Source organism: Dama dama, chromosome 1 (assembly GCF_033118175.1).
Source record: "Dama dama isolate Ldn47 chromosome 1, ASM3311817v1, whole genome shotgun sequence".
NCBI lineage: Eukaryota > Metazoa > Chordata > Mammalia > Artiodactyla > Cervidae > Dama > Dama dama.
Genome location: NC_083681.1, coordinates 73416878 through 73433963, shown reverse-complemented (window position 1 = coordinate 73433963; position 17086 = coordinate 73416878). Strand labels below are relative to the sequence as shown.

General features: G+C 51.8%; 1 protein-coding gene across 3 annotated transcripts in view; it reads right to left on the bottom strand.

The window, feature by feature from the left end:
• Positions 1-5675: 5675 nt before the first annotated feature.
• The window catches only part of PRDM11 (PR/SET domain 11), a 94865-nt gene continuing 83454 nt past the window's right edge, over positions 5676-17086 (bottom strand). For 2 of the 3 annotated variants that reach the window (XM_061152273.1, XM_061152274.1), the window contains exons 7-8: positions 15774-16400; positions 5676-14753 (exon numbers count right to left, since the gene is read on the bottom strand). In XM_061152273.1, the coding sequence (XP_061008256.1) occupies positions 12589-14753; positions 15774-16400 (2792 nt within the window). In that variant the 3' untranslated portion in view covers positions 5676-12588. The remainder of the gene's footprint in view (positions 14754-15773; positions 16401-17086) is intronic. The other variant, XM_061152275.1, reaches the window with a different exon arrangement.

The window sequence follows — 17086 nt, the reverse complement described above, 5'->3', positions numbered from 1 at the left end:
CAGGACACCACCATCCTGAACTTGGGGTTTCTCACCCCAAACTTTTCTTTCTCTTTTTACTACATGTATGTGTAAACCTCATAGAATATTTTGTGTTTTTAATTTTAAATTGTATCACATTATTTTTGCTCCACGCTAAAATTTTGAGTTTTATCCATGCAGATTTATGTAGCTCTAGTTCCTTTATTTTTTGCTGCTGTGTTATTTTCCATTGCATGGATATGCCACAATCCCATTCCCCTACTGACGTATGTTTAGATATTTCTCTTTCTTTTTTATGTTGGAGGAACTGCTGCTGTGAACGTTCTCAGGCAAGGCCTCTTGGGGCTTGAACTTTATTCTTGAGAAGGAAAGATGGAAACTGTGTCTCTAATATACCCCAGAGAAATACCCCCATCACTGAAGAGTCAGGGCAGTGGCTGAGCACTCACCTGTACTCCAGGTGGCGGGCAGGGACATGGGAACTTACAGAGTCCTGTCATCTCAGGGCCTCCTCGTGGCTGCTGCAGCCCTGACTTCCGGAGGAACAGGCTCAGGCATTAAGCCAGAGGAAGGGCCTGAATTTTCAGGTCAGTAGGAAATCAGGCAGGTTATGTGGAATTAAAACCAAAGGCTCTGAAAAAGGATGCTGCTGCTTAATCACTCGGTTGTGTCTGACTCTCTGTGGCCCCAAAGACTGTAGCCTGCCAGGCTCCTCCGACCATGGAATTTTCCAGGCAAGAGTACTAAAACAGATTGCCATTTTCTACTCCAGGGGATCTTCCTGGGCCAGGGATCGAATCCACGTCTCTTGCATCTCCGGCATTGGCAGGCATATTCTTTACCCCTAGCGCCTCCTGGGAAGCCCTCTTAAAAAGGATAAATGAGCCATAAAGAAAGGCTTCACTTTCCAAGTCTGTACATGTAACTCCTTATTTTACATTATATATATTTGTTATATTTTAATGACAGCCAGGATTTTTATTTCCATATTAAAATAGGATCCCATGCAGCCAAATATTGTGTAGACTGTGTTTCACAGGTAACTGTGAATATGGTCCCTGATGTGCTCAGTCGCTCAGTCCTGTCTGACTCTTTGCAACCCCATGGATTGTAGCCCCCCAGTCTCCTCTGTCCATGGAATTTTCCAGGCAAGAATACTGGAGTGGGTTGCCATTTCTTTCTCCAGGGAATCTTCCCAACCCAGGGATAGAACCCAAATGGCCTCTGAAGCCCAAAACTAAGATTTGAGAATCTGGATCTACCAAAAATAAAAATGGAAGAGGCAAGAAGAGTTTAGGAATGATTTTATACTGGGCTTTCCACTGAACCATCTTAAATAACAAACTCTGCTCCAGCCTATGAAATAACTTAAGTTTAAAGCACTGCATTTAGGAGCTGGGCAACCCAGCTGGTCTCTGTCACTGCTGCCTTCATGGCTCTGGGTAAGTCACTTGCCTCTGGGTTTATGCCCGCATGTATAAAATAAATTTGGACAAAATGATCACTCTTTAAGATTTAATGTTTTGTGATTTGATAATTAAGACTTCTCATGTGTATCCTTGGCCTCCAATCTCATGTGTAAAATGAGCTAAACCCACGTGAACGGGTACCTGCCTTCCCTGCCCTGGGCCAGGTTTCCTGACAGCCATTTGCTCTTCCAGACAGAATGTGATGTTACCTGAGGCTCTGAGTCATACTCTTCTCATTTGCTTAATTGCTAATGGAGCCGGTGGTGATTTTTCCACCCAAGAGTTTCTATTTTTTAGAGTCACTTGGAAGCAATACCATTTCAAGAGCTCAGAACCCTAGCAACTGTTCTCTCTCCAAACCTGGGCAGATGCCTGGCAAGGGTAGAGCCATAGGATGTGGCTGTGGATGGAGTTAGGGGATGGGGCTTTTCTTGGTACCAGCCTTGGAGAACTGCCCCCTGCACCCATCCCTCGTCTCCTACAGGGGAGCCAGCACAGGCAGTCCCTGGCAGGGCCCTCAGCATCATCCTGAAGCCAGAGATGGAGGCAGGTGCCTACCTGGGAGGAGGTGGGAAGAAGCCAGACTTAGGATTGGAAGTCAGATATTGCCATAGAAAGCAGTCTAGTAGTGGCTTGTCCTCAACCGGGTGAAGTATCTTCTCAAGGCAGACAAGGCTGGAGCCTGGCTTCCCATCCCAATTTCCCAACGTTCTCCCTTGGTGTCTCAGAATAAGTGGATGATGGCAGAATTCCTGTTTTAGAAACACAGGGATTCAAACCAGGATCAAGAGAGGAGAAGCCTGGTTTTCCCACCAAAAACAAACCAACCCTCTTTGCGGTCTCTTTGCCCTCAAGGGTCAGGTGAAATGAGCTGTCGACCAGAAGAGGGTGCCATGAAGCTCTCTCTCCAGATGAGAAGGAAAAGAGGGTTGAGGCAGAGGTTGCCACTCTAGTTGTGAGATAGGTATTGGTGGCTCTGTATTAAAAAGTAGAGGCAATCCCTCACCCACACGAGGCCCTGGAATTCTAGGTGAAAAAAAGGAAACCTAGGCTTCCTAGCATCTACTTCATCCTGATGTGAGAGGTAACAGTAATGATGATAATGACCCGGGTCATCGTGTGGTAAGTCTCTGCTCTGTGCTGAGCCCAGAAGATGCAGACTCAGATAAGTGACTTGTCCTAGGTCTCGCAGCTTGTAAGAGGTAGAGGGGGAACTTTGAAGCTGGTACTGCTCAAATCTATGACAATCCCAGACAGCATATTAAAAAGCAGAGACATCACTTTGCCAACAAAGTTCCATATAGTCAAAGCTATAGTTTTTTCTGTAGTCAGGTATGGATGTGACAGTTGGACCATAATGAAGGCTGAGGGCTAAAGAACCGCAGCTTTTGAATTCTGGTGTTGATGACTCTTGAGAGTCCCTTGGACTTCAAGGAGATCAAACCAGTCAATCCTAAAGGAAATCAACCCTGAAGATTCATTGGAAGGACTGATGCTGAAAGTTGAAGCTCCAATCCTTTGGCCATCTGATGCAAAGAGCCAGCTCATTGGAAAAGACCTTGATGCTGGGAAAGATTGAGGGCAAGAAGAGAAGGGGGCGACAGAGGATAAGATTGTTGGGTAGCATCACTGACTCAATGGAAATGAATTTGAACAAACTCTGGGAGACTGCAAAGGACAGGGAAGCCTGGCGTGCTACAGTCCAAGGGGTCACAAAGAATCAGACATGACTTAGCAACTGAGCAACAACACTGCTCTAACCCTGAAGTCCAGGCTGTGGTTTAGAGCCAGTGACCAGAGTCTTTATTGGAAAGATAACAAGATGCATAGGCAGTCATTTAAAAATGCTATCTGAAACCATGAAATCAGACAATTGCCATGCTGGAAGGAACTGGAAAGATTCTCTTCCCTAAGAAAACCTGGGAGCACCTGCCTGAGGCGGGTGGGACATTATCCAAAGGACAAGCGCAAGTTGGGTGCAAGTAAACACCTCGGGCGCCACCTCAGCTTTGTAGAGAAAGGGCTGGGTCGGGGCCATATATTGCCAAGGGTCAGGTGCAGGGGTCCCCTAGTCAAGTGAGGAAACTGAGACAGAGGCAGGCAAAGTGGAAGCATCTGAGGTCTCTACTGTGACCAACATAGCATTGCTGGGACTGCACGTTCATCAGGCGAGTGAAATTTACACTCATTGGTTCATCCCTTCACTAAACACGGATTCAATTCAGTTCAGTTGCTCTGCTGCTGCTGCTAAGTCGCTTCAGTCATGTCCAACTCTTTGTGACCCTATGGACTGCAGCATACCAGGTTTCCCTGTCCATAACCAACTCCCAGAGCTTGCTCAAACTCATGTCGATCGAGTCGGTGATGCCATCTAACCATCTCATCCTCTGTCATCCCCTTCTCCTCCTGCCTTCAATCTTTCCCACCATCAGGGTCTTTTCAAATGAGTCAGCTCTTTGCATCAGGTAGCCAAAATATTGGAGTTTCAGCTTCAGCATCAGTCCTTCCAAAGAAGACCGAGGACTGATTTCCTTTAGGATGAACTCATTGAATCTACTTGCAGTCCAAGGGACTCTCAAGAGTCTTCTCCAACACCACAGTTCCAAAGCATCAATTCTTCTGCGCTCAGCCAGGGATGGGGGAGCCTGGTGGGCTGCCGTCTATGGGGTTGCATAGAGTCGGACACGACTGAAGCGACTTAGCAGCAGCAGCAGCAGCTTTCTTTATAGTCCAACTCTCACATCCATATATGACCACTGGAAAAACCATAGCCTTGACTAGACAGGACTTTGTCGACAAAGTAATGTCTCTGCTTTTTAATATGCTGTCTAGGTTGGTCATAACTTTCCTTCCAAGGAGTAAGTGTCTTTTAATTTCATGGCTGCAATCACCATCTGCAGTGATTTTGGAGCCCCCAAAAGTAATGTCTGACACTATTTCCACTGTTTCCCCATCTATTTGCCACAACTGGATCTGTGTTTTCAAAGGGTCACTGTAGAAAGTGTCACATAGCAATGGATCTTCAGGCCAGCTCCCTAAGTCTTCTCTCTGGGGTGAGCTCAACTTGTCTTTTGAACCTTGGAGAGGGAAGCTGGGGGCAGCTGTGGAGAGGGAGGAGAGGAAGTGGACTGGACCTCCCCCCTTGCCACATTCTCCAAGCCTTGCTTTGGGGAGACCTAGCTCATGGCCAATGGAAGATTGATCTTTCCCTTGCCTCCCAGCTGCAAATGTAGGTCAAATCCAATGGCCAGCAGTGGGGTGGGGCCGACCCCAGTTCACCTGGGCTGGTTAGGCGTGGACAGCTGCACCCCTTTGCTCTCTCTGCCCCTCCACCCTCTGCCCTGGGAAAAGAAGAGAACTGAACATTCTGAGAAAACCATGGAATGGCCTTCACGACAGGAAGCTCTGAGTGACTGAGGGGCTGGGAGAGAGACAGGCTGGGGGAATGAGGGCAGGCACTGAGCAGGCAGAGGTTCGGAAGGAGGAGAGGGACTGCCCATGACTGGAAGCTGGGCTGGGGCGGGCAGGAGCTGACAGGAGGGCTCAGTGCCTGGGAGGAAACCCTGCAACCACGTTTCTACGTTTTTCTCCAGTGTATGCCCATCTTCTTTCCAGGACAATTTGGGCAAAGCATCACTTTTCACCCACCCCTGTACCAGCACCATTAGCAAACTATTGGGAAGGACCCTCCCTGGAGACAGAGTCTGTCAGTGGTGAATCATGCAAGTAGTTGGATGGAGAATTAGAACACTGTTCATCCGAGATCCCCTGCACGAGGGCATGGCAACCCACTCCAGTATTCTTGCCTGGAGAATCCCACGGACAGAGGCGCTTGGCAGGCTGCGGCAGTCCTTAGGGTCACACAGAGTCAGGCATGACTGAAGCAGAGTTTGCCTGCCTGCCTGCCTGTCTCATCTGCAATAGCGCTGAGAATTTTGTGGGGTAAATATGTGTGGGGGCGAGAGATTTATTTTAAACGGTTTTGGTGACACCTCTTTTTGGCCAGACGGGTGGGTGAGGTGTGTAGGTTACCAGCTAGAAGTGGCCTCGAATAGCGGAAAAGTAAGAACAGCAGGAAGTGGACTTAGAAGGCCTCTTCCAGTTGCTTCTGACCAGGAAGCAGGCAGGCAATCTCACCTGACACCCAAGCGTGGGACTCATTCTGAATCACCCTGGGTACGAGCTGGGAGGAAGACAAGAAGGCAGAGATCCGACCTCGGTGAGTAAATTTAAATGCTTTTATTAACAATCTTCTTACATTACAAGGATAATATGACAAAAGGAAAGTTTCTGCGTACATATTATGATAAACCAACATAGCTCTATTTGTATCCAGTGTTCTAGGTCCCGTCACACAGGTACTATAAAGCGTAGTCTGCAAAATAATAACATCGAGGGTTTTTTTTTTTTTTTAAGAAAGAAAGTATTAACATATTAATATGTATGTGATAATAGACTCCTAGGTATTTCCCCCCACCCCCACTTTATTTTCCTCTGTGATTGAAATGAAACAGTTCAGCAGCGTGGGGGTGGAGAGGCGGAGAGAGACGGCGGGGCTGAAAAAGACGGAATCAGACTGCTGGCTCTTCCAGAGAGACAAAAGTGAAGAAACTGAGGATGCCCCGAGGGCAGCCTGGCCCTTGTCTTTTGGGGAGCAGTGTAGTGACCGGCCGTCCTCCTCTGGACGGAGGGCCCGACGCCCTTGACGCCCCGAGGACGCTCTCTCTCTGAGGTACAGTGCATTGTGGGATTGCTACCCGAAGATGCCCATCCCCTGGCCACGGGTCTGACCTCCCGCCGCGGGAGGAAGGCTCGGGCCGGGCCTGGTCTCTCTTGAGCCAGGCACTGGAGGGTGTTCGGAGACCCGGTTGGCAGCTAGCGGTGGCTCAAGGAGACCAGGGTGGACGTGGAGTGGAGAAGAGGTGGGCATTGGCAGAACAGACACCCCGCCCCGGCCCAGACTGCGGGCATGAGGGGGGCGCTCTGCTGGAGACTGAGGTACGTTGGTAAATGGTATGGAAGTGTAGGACGGAGGTCAGAGGAGGCTCGGAGACGGGAGCCGAGCCAAAAGGCAGAGGCCGGCCTAGAGGGCAGAGGGTGTAGCTGCCCTCTGTCTCCCATCCTCTGCGGCCAGGTCGGGTCCTCCCCCTCTACCTCCACCGTGGGGCAAAACAACCGTGAGAGAAACCTGGAAGTGAAACGGATTTCTGATCCCGTCAGGGCTGCATAGGCCCTTCGTCATTCAGCCGGGGGCACCGGTGACCCTCGGGCCCCCAGACGTCCCGGCCATCCAGGAGCGGAGGGGGGCTGGGCCAAGCCGAGGGAGGCGCCCTCCCCGGAGGAAGTGGATGAGCTTGGATGAGCTTGGGGCGTCTGGCTCAGCCTCTGCCTCGAGTCACAGAATCAGAACAGTGTACGTGAACTAGACCTGCCTGTTAACGGCAGCGCCGGTGGGCACAGGAGAGGGGTGGGGGGCGCTGTCCTGAGTGCAGCCAGCAGCAGCAGATGTGCAAAGTGGACTGGGCCAAAGCCCCGCTTCTGAACTGGAGTTGCCACTGAATTTATGAGTGTGCGGATATGTCTCTCTCACCCTTTCCCATTAGCTGATACCCACCCCCTGCCCTGGCCGGAAAGCCTCTGGAGGGTGGGCAGCGCTGACTGGCGATGCTGCCCTGGCAGGCGATGAAAGAGTGGGTGAGGGAGGCCAGGACGGCTGTATTTCAGAGGCTTGGCCTCCAGGGCAGGGGTGGGGGTGGGGGGCAGCAAAAAGCATCTAAAGTGGGGAGGTGGGGGCGCGGCATCTCTCCTGGACCCGTCTTGGTCCAATCTGCACCTTTCCTATCGCCGCCAGCGCTGCTCCTTCCTGTGAGGGGGAGGGTAGTGGGGGAAATTGTGCAGTGTCCCTCTCCCAGGGGGTCAGAGACCACATCCTACTGCCGGGCAGCAGGGACCACCCAAGCGGAGGCTTGTTGGGGGGCAAAGGGGACACTTCTGCAGGGAGCCCAGGGGGTGAGGATCTCCTTTCGACCTCAGACTAAGCCTGCGTGTGGGAAAGGCGAGAAAAGTGCACAGACAGGGCCAGGGCCTGGCTACTCTCCTCTCCAACACTCCGGCAGGAGGCCCCGTTCCCAGCAAACCCCACCTGCGCAGCTGCCCCGGGCTCCCCCGCAAAGGCTCCACGTCCTCCCTCTTCTCACAACACAGCGACAGGCTTTCCCGCTGCTCTCCCAGCTCTCTATAGACTCTATTTTTTATATCTATTTAAAACATAGAAATGTATAAATATATAGGATATTATTTATAGATATATAGACGTGATTTCATCTCTTACTCTGTGTGTATACGTACTGCATTTGTCCATATATACAATATATATGCTGTAGCATTTGTATTATACACTGCACATACCCCTGCTTCCATGCACTCTCCTAGGGAGACTGGATTGCATAGGTATTTCCAGGGCGATACCACTTGAAGGGATGGAGTGGGGGTGGGGAGGGCCAGATGAAAGAGGAGGGCCGTACCATTTTTCCTCCCGAAAGGGCACTTTTTCTCCCTCTGGCTAACACACAAAGATCACCTCAAAGGTTTTTTAAAGTATCACAGCTCCAGACACTCAGCTAAAGCACCTTGTCCACAGAGAGCAGAGAGAGGCCTTCCTCCAAGTAGGAGAAGGGCCCCTGTGGATCTCTGGACATAATCTTACCCCCTCCTCAAGACTGGAGGAGGAAGCCAGCCTAGAAGCCATGACCCAGCACCACCTCCCACCCCGGGAGGCTGGCATCGGAAATGGGACTGTCCCAAACTCACTTGCCTTGTAAACATGCCTTTCTCATCTAAGGAGGCCTGGCCTCCCTGCTTTGGCTGTCCCAGGCTGGCCTGCTGCTTGAAAGGGCAAGGAGGGATGAGGGCCAGAGCCTTTTGTCCAAACTGGGTGTAGGGACCAAGAAAGAACACAAATTCTACTTGGAAATCAGATCGGAAGCCACAACGAGCTCTAGATACAGAATTCCTGTTCCTACAGGCGAGAAAACAAAGGGCAAGGAATCGAGAAGTTCTGTTTCAACCCCCAAGCCACTTTCTGGACCCCACGAGGCTCCAGGTAAACAACCAAAATAGCCCCCATTCCACAGCCCAGGCTGGGCCAAGTCTGGTCCATTTCAGCCTCTCCCCGATCATTTTCAGCACTCGACCCGCTGTTGCCTATTTTCTCCCTCTTGGCAACACTTCAAAACAAATGGAAAATATTTAAACATCACCTTAAATAATTACAAGGTCCTTTCTCCAAGTCAAAGGGGCAACATAAGCAAGTCAAGGAGAGGAGGCTCAGCAAGACAACTCAACATGGAAACACTTGGCAGGGGCCAGGGTGGAGACCTCCAACTGTCCTAGATTCAGGGCTCAGCACCGAATGCAACTAACCAGGGGTCCAGGAGATAGAGCCTCCGCTCCTCTTTCAGTGAGGCTGAGGAAATGAGGCTCTGCCCAGCACTAGATGTGCTCAGCGGCCATCCAAGAAGAAAAAAACAAACAAAAAAAAAAAAGCTGGTGTTGTGGATGCCCAGACTGTCATACCCAACCAGACAGGTGAAACTTGGAAATTGGGAAGTGGCAAGAGTTGCAGACAGGGCTGGGCTACCTCACATTTCACAGACAGATACAAGATGGCAACAGGTCTTTTTGTTTTTTCCCTCCATTGAGAAAAAGCAGACCATTTTTAATCACAAGGGTTTCTGGCTCCCAAGCTCTGTGATGTATCTCCTTGGCACCGTCGGCCACAAACCTGATCTCATTTCCCACCCGCTCCATGAACCAAAGAAAATCACTAATTGGTCAACCCACTGAAGACAAGCTTGACTCCAGAGACACGAATAATTTTTTCTAAGTCAATGGTTGTCTCTCCTAAGCCAGGGGTTGAATTTAAGGGCTCTGCCTTGTCCATCAGCATGGAAGGATTGCCTGGCCACAGCTTTTTATACTCATCGACGAGAGGTTAGACTGCCCAAGCTTGTGGGCAGACCCCAAGAGTCCCCATACCCCAGGAGTCCTTCTTGGAGGCAGAGAGTGGAAATGCCTGGAGTGAAAACGACGGGGAATTGCATGCAGCATTCACAGGATAGAAACACTGGAACTTCTGAGGGTAAAGACTCTGTATCAACTGTAGTGGTGTGTCACCCAAATTGCTCCCTGTCCCCAGGCAAAGTGGCCTTCAGACTGCCATGAGCACCTGGAGCTTTCGAGATGCCTTCCCAAACTTCGGGAATCTCCAGATAGCCCATCCTGTCAGAGGTCTGGAGCCTGGCTGGGCAGGCGACGGCTCGAAGTCTAGTGCTGCTAGCAGCCATCCACGCTCCTGGCCCAGAGGCAGGTGGCTGGCTCCTGCTCCTCTGAAATAATAAGGTAGACATTGGCATTGGCCCAAATGATTCTTTCCCCTCTGGATAAAAATTCGAGCTACTTTTGGCCATGGCCTCCTGAGAGGAAGCAGTTGTGGCCCGGCCACAGTACTCAGGCAGTCATCAGCGAGTCTTTCCTCCTGGTTTTCAAATGAGTGGTAGTCTAGGGGATGACTCCCTGTCTCCTGATGTAGTGGGTGGGGAGGCGCAGAGGTGGGCAGGGGGAGGCGTAAGGCATCTGTTGGCTAGAAGAAAGGATCCCCACTACTGTTTCTGATCCCTATGGAGGCCCACCTTGCCAGTCATCTCTGCCCCATCTCGACCCATCTTGGTCCGTGTGATGTCCAGAGGGAGCTCTCCCGCAGACCCGGTGGATTGGGTGCGTGGTGGAGAGGAAGTCGAGGAGGGAAAGGTGGACCCTTGTGCTTTGCACTTGACCACAGATACTGACCCTGATCGGACAAGGGGGATGGCGGGAGAAGACATCAGCTTAAAGTGACATGCATGAGGTTGGGAATTTCAAAGCTGGAGAAAGGGCTTTCCTTGCAAGTTCCTGCTGACTCTCTCCTTGTTCAGAGGAGGGTGGGAAAGCGTGTGAGGCTGGGGAGGGGGGGGAGGGGTGAATGTCACCAGGCAGGGGTGCATTGATTTGTTGAAGAAGGCAGCATATGAGGCCTGGCAGTGGGACAGTCGGAGAAAACCAGTTGGTTTGGTTTTGTTTTGTTTTAACATGCTACATCACTGTTGAAAACAAAAAAGTTTCAAAAATAATATATAATATATATAATATATTTATATAATGAAAAGCTATTGACTAGCAGCAATGATTCTAAAGTTATCATAGCACCAAGACCATGGGGGTGGGGGGAGGGGGTCTGTGGGGGGTGAAGGTCTGGCAGGACAAGGAAGAGGGGGTGACATGTTCAGTGTCGCTGACAGTTCCACTCCGGCTCTCATCGGTGGCATGAGGCCTCAGAGACAAGATAAACCAAGGAGGGAGGAAGCCACCACAGTTTTCTAATGTCTGAGCCGAGCAGGTTGGGGACACCGAGGCCTTGCCTGTGGCCAGATCATCCCATCCTTGGCCCACCCTCTGCCAAAAGAGAGGGGTGGCTCATATAGACAGACGATAGACAATGCAGGTCTTCCTCCCTTCCCCCAAATAGAACCTGCATCCACAATGTAGGACCTCTGCAGATCAGATATGCATACATCAGATGTGGAAACACTGACAGAAGTTTTTAACAGCTCACGCACATTTGTTTAAAAAAAACTCCCTTGCGAGGTATACTGGTAATTAAATGAACAAAAGAGCATTGATCAAGACTCCTCTAGATGAAACCACTACTTGCCTCAGGGAGTAGGCAAGTGGCTATTTCTAAAGCTTATATCTCAGCTGTGTGTGTGTGTGTGTGTGTGTGTGTGTGTGTGTGTGTAGGCTGATGCCTTGAGAGTCTGTCTGACTTCTTGTTTATGCCTTTCTTTGAGGACATCTCTACCCTGTTCAAAAAAGGAAGCGTTCGCAGGCATAGACGCATTCCCCACTTTTCCACTACCTTCCTGCCAGGCTGCAGGGCTTGTCATCAGCCTTATTGCAAAAGAAGGACCCAATCTCTAGAGACTCTCATCAGAGTTATGCATAACCCAGGGCACAACTTGCATTGACATCTCCTGCCACTGAACTCTAGCAGGCATTTCTCGATTATTAAAGGAAAAAATAATATACCCCCAAACACATTATATGATTATAAAGACAGAGTATAAATAATTCATGTAAATTGAATACATACTTTTCATTTTACGTGTTTTTAGCCAAAGATCGCTGCCCTACTGGGGTCTGGACTTCTTGGTTCTGGATTTCCCCCACATTCCCTGGATCTGAATGGAATTCTGTTATGGTCTCCCACACCAGGTAAAAAACAGGAATGCAAAGGGCTCATGTCCTCCCTTCTCCCCAGGATTTCAAGCTCCGTTGTGAGGCAGTTTTGCCTTCAGTATAACAGGTAAAATGTTTAGGATCCAGGGGACTGGAAGGAGGGAATCAACAGCCCAGGGGCGGGAGAGGTGACACAGATGGAGACTGGCAGGTGTCACAGTCTGACCGACACTTCTGATTCAGAGACAGTGAAGGAACGCTCATCCAGGAATGAATGAACACCTCTCCAGCCGGGTGGGAGGGGGAGAAAACGTCGAACACCCTGATCCGGATACACAGCTCACCCTATCCAAAAATCAGAGGTCTGATTCTGCCGGACCAGCGTGTCAACCAAGAGGCCAAGAGATCCCGCTCATAAAACCAAACAAGAAAAAAAAAAAAAAAAAAAGAAGGCAAGAACATACACGCAAACCCAAACCCCTCAACCCCCAAATGAGAACATAAACAGAATGGGCTACCTAAAGGGGATGACAGACCCGTCACTTTAGCTTATGCGAGTTGGTTGACAGTCAGGTGGGAGCCCGCGTAGCCCCAGCACATGCTTCTGTGAGTGAAAATGAGTTCCCACGGGGTGTGTCACAGCTGCCAAATTTTGTAGACAAGAGTCAGTTTCCGACATTATTCCAATCTGAAAACTCCCAGTAGCTTATGGTGGACATGTCACCTTGGTTTTTAAAATTTCTTTTTCAGTGTGGGTTTTTATAGATATATATAATATAATATATATTTATATAATATATCAAAGCTTATGAGTATAGATTAAAAAAATATTCAACAGCTTAGTGAACTCTGCAATGCCAGCTTCCTAAATATCCGGATAAAACTCTGACCCATGGTCCACGGTCTGCAGCACTGGCTTCTGCTCCAGGGCAGACATCCTGCTGAGGACCTCGGCCGACAGCGCGTAGCTGTTGCCAGACTTCTCCTCGAACCAGCTGTCCAGGGCTCGCTTGGCATCGAAGTTGGCGATGGGAGGGCCGTTGACAGCAATGGTCAACAGGTCGCTGAGCTGCTCCAGAGTCAGGCGGGAGCGGTGGTTTTTGCGAACTCGCTGCAGGGCGTTTCGGCCTTTCTCGCAGCAAGCCGTGGAGGTGGGGAGGACTTTGAGGACCTGGATGATCTTGTTCAAGAGCGGAAACCGCTGCTTGTACTTGCAAATGTGGCCGATCAGGTCTTTGAAGCCGTTTTTGGTATAGTAATCAGCCTTGAGTTCCCGCCACTCCATCAGCAGACTCCCCCGGGGGTCCAGCCCTTCCCTGCAGACATCCCGGGAGAAGGTGGGGATGGACTCCAGGTGATCAAAGATCTGAACCATGTCCTCCTTGCCATAGCTCAGGAGCTCGTCGCTGTTCCGGGGCCAGGCGGCCAGGTCAAACACCTGGCAGGCCTTCACGAAGATCCGGCTGCGGGAGTCGAACCTCTGAGCTAGGATCACTTGGGTCTTCTGGCAGATCTTCTCCCGGATGGACTGGAACTTGGCTTCGGCCACCCTGAGGTTCTTCATGGCGATCCCGTTGAAGCTCTCCCGGAAGTTCTCCTCGAACTCCTGCAGGTATTCCCCGGGGGAGTCGGCCAGCCGGCTGATTTCCTGGATGGCCTCCTCGATCTTGTCGTCCACCTGGGACACCAGGAGGTATTCGCCCTGGAAGACGTAGGCCAGGCGTGAGAGCACAGCGATCACGTCCAGGAGGAAGTAGATGAGCTTGATGGACTGGTAGTCCATGAGGAACTGCAGCAGGGCCAGGGCGATGGCCGAGGCGTCCGCCCGCTGGGTCTGGCTGCTGACGTCCTTGAGGTGGGCGACCACCTCCAGGTAGTCCTTGATGAGGGCGTTGAGGACGTTCTGCTCACCGATGATCCACCGCACGGCCCGGATGTCCCCCAGGAACTCGGTCTCCTCGCAGAGCGTGGACGCCGTGGACCGCAGCTCGCACATGAGGCGCGGCGAATAGCGGTAGAAGCTAAGCAGCTGCTTCAGGTTGTTCTCCAGCTCCTCCAGGCAGGGGAGCTCCTTCCCGCTGATGGCATCCAAGATCTCCAGGTGGGGCCGGTGCACCATGAAGGGCAGGCACAGTAGCCAGGGCAGCGTCTTGCGGATCGTCATGAACATGCTGGCCCGCAGGCTGGCTGTGACGTTGGCCCCATCTATGCCCAAGCCCACGGTGGGCTTGTCGTCCTGCAGGCGGATGCCCAAGGCGGAAAAGGCCCGGTCCAGCGCCTGCAGATAGCTCTCTGTGCTGGAGAAGCCCAGCTCCTGCAGGGACAGGAACTCCGTGGCCGGGGGCCCGTCGCTGCTGGTGTACTGGACGTAGACCGCCACCGTGTCGGCCAGCAGGTCATCGCTCTGCCCGTCCAAGATGATGCTGAGGCATGGCGACTGGCGGATGCGCTCCACCAGGTCTTCGCGCAGCGCCCGGGCGATGTGATGGATGAGGATCTGGCAGTCTCCCTCGTTCATGTACTGGTCCACCACCTTGAGCTCGCATTTCCGCAGCAGCTCGGCCAGCGGCCGGAAGTCCAGGTAGGGCCGGCCCTCCAGGGCCAGGTGGTAGGCGGTGTTGAAGAGCAGCGTCATGTTGCGACACATCTCCTCCGTCTTCTCGGGGTGCATGCGGAGCTTGTAGAGCTGCAGGCACTTCTTGTGCAGGTTGCTCTGGCTGTGCAGCTTGATGGTGTGGATCTTGAACTGCTTGGAGCCGATGATGAAGGCGGAGGTGCGTGAGGACTGCACCGTGTACTGGCGGCAGACATGGCACCACATCTCGTTGAGGGTCGGGGAGTACCGCAGGAACCAGAACTTCTTCAGCCACTCCTGCTTGAAGCGCCGGATCCGGCGCCCCGTGGCCGAGGACATCTTGGAGGGCTCGTCAGTGGCCGTCATGATATCGTTTGAGACGGACTCGTCTGCCGAATCGACCTCCTGGTCGTCGTCCTCCATGATGGCCGGGCCGGAGACCATGCTTTCTGAGGCTGGAAGACAAATGGGAAAGGAACCCGTTATATCTGCTGGGAAGAAAAAAAACAACAACAACAACAAACAAACATAGATGTTTCCAAAATGAAGGAAATAAGGGCCAGAAGGCAGGTGTCATATTCTGTGAAACAGACTGAATTCCAGCCTGGAATTTACTTGTAAGCATCCTTGTCATCCACACATGTTTGATCCTCTTTGCGGATTAGCCCCGGTGGCCACCACCACGCTCCAGGCTGTCTGCCCTCACCCTCCACGAGCATGAGCCCAAGGAACTTAAATGTCCTGTATCCACCGAAGAGGACAACTAGGAAAGCCAAGCCCGTGGAGGAACAGAGCACGTCCCAGGATGCACGGCGGGACCGCGAGAACGTGGGACTCGTTTGTCCCACCACTAATGTGCCCTCAAAGGAAGGCAGCTGGGGCCCCAAGTGATTTGGGGATCAGAAAGCAGTTAAGACACAGGCTTGGAAGAGCTGCACCACCTCATTCTGAGCTAAGGGGTGTGGTTAAAAAGGAAGCACTGTGTAAATCTCTAATACAGCTGTGCAGTGAGAAACTTCCCTCATGGTTGAACAACCCTAAAAGAACCAGGCAGCCAAGAGAAACGGACAAAAGGGAGGTCACTGCCCTGAATCCCCATCAGGAAGGCCGGGGGCTCTCCCGCATGGGACACCCTGCCTGGAACTGGAAGAGAAGAGAAAGCTCGAGTTTAGAAGGTGGGCTTTGGGATAAGACATCGGAGAAAGGCAACGGGTCAAGAACACAGCACACACCCCCTCCTGCAGCGGAATTTCCTTTATTGACGAGGAGGATACAAGGGCAAGACACGAAGCCCCCAAGGGAGCTGTAAGGCGGCCTGTCGGAGGCAGCTGAGGGCGTGGACTGCGACCGGTGCCCACCTCTGAGTTCCCGGGTCTCTCCCTGAAGGTGGCACCCCCAGGGAGCGCCTGGCCCCCCTCCACACTGTCCACCGCACGTTCCTCCCGCGGACAACAATTTCATCCACCCCAACTTACCTGCAGGGTCTGAGAACTCGGGGAGCTCCAGTACCTGCGCTGGCAAGGTGGGGGGCTCAGGAAGCGTGCCAGACTTAAGCATGTCTAGTTCGGCCTGGAGTTCCCGGACCTTCTTCTTTAGGCGAATACAGTTAGGGCAAAAGGAGGTGGTGGGCAGCTCGGGAGGGTCGGACGCAAGGGAGGCCTCGGCGGGACTGTCGGCCTTGAACGATGAAGGCTCCTCCTCTTCGTCCTCCAGGGGGCCTGCCTCCTTGGAAGCCCCTTGAGGGATCTTCCAGTCCCCGTCCCCCTGGGTCCGACTGACATTCTGCACGCCGTGCGACATCGTCATTGCACACTGGCTGTAGGCGTCATTCTGGTACTTGGGGACCTTCCTGATGACCAGGGAAGTGCTCAGTGCCAGTTGGTGGGCCTCTACCTTTGCAGATTCCAGCGAGGCCTCCAACACATCCTTGAAAATGAGGTCAATTTTCTTCTTCTTGGCCTGGGGGTGCACGTCCCCCTCGTCAAAACCACGCTTGTAGGGGCTTTTGCCCTGTCTCAACACAGGGAGCTGAAGGGGACCCCTCAGGTCTTCTGGGTTATCCAGAGCCTGCTCAGACTTCTCCTTCTGCAACCTCTTCTCTCCTAGGAAGGAAAACCAGGGTGTGAGGAAGTGGGGAAAAGCCCCGAAGAGGAGAAACCAACAGAAAACAAAGCGCTCCTGTCAGGAAGTCGCTTGACAAATCCCTCTGGGTCTGGCCTTGTGGAGCAGGTGTGGCAAAAAGTGGGGACAGATTACTCAATGAATAATCAGGCTAACCTAACATATGGTTGGGGAGTTCACCAAGGTCTTTGACATCATTTACATGATAGAAAGAATAGGAATGGATCACGGGGTCTGGAGTCAAAGGACCCCAAAAAGTGGCAAGAACTCCTTTTAAAGAGGCAGTTTCAACATAGCCTTATGTATCAAAAAGTGAAAATGAAAGTCGCTCAGTCGTGTCTGACTCTTTGCGACCCCATGGACTATAGAGCCCACAGGATTCTCCAGGCAAGAATATTGGGTTGAGTAAGCCATTCCCTTCTCCAGGGGATCTTCCCACCCCAGCGATCAAACCCAGGTATGTTTATAAGTTGAGCAAATGCTGTAGGTGTGGGGAGTTGGAAGTTAAAGAACTCACCATCCTGTCATCCTAAAAGATGACGTCCCACGTGGTAAGCTGAGTGGGTGGTAACAGCTCAGCTAAGTGCATAAGGAGCTCTCATGCCTCCAGGCTTCCCCTCCAGTCTTAGCAACTGGAAGACGGCTACTTCCACTTGATAGTGTGTTA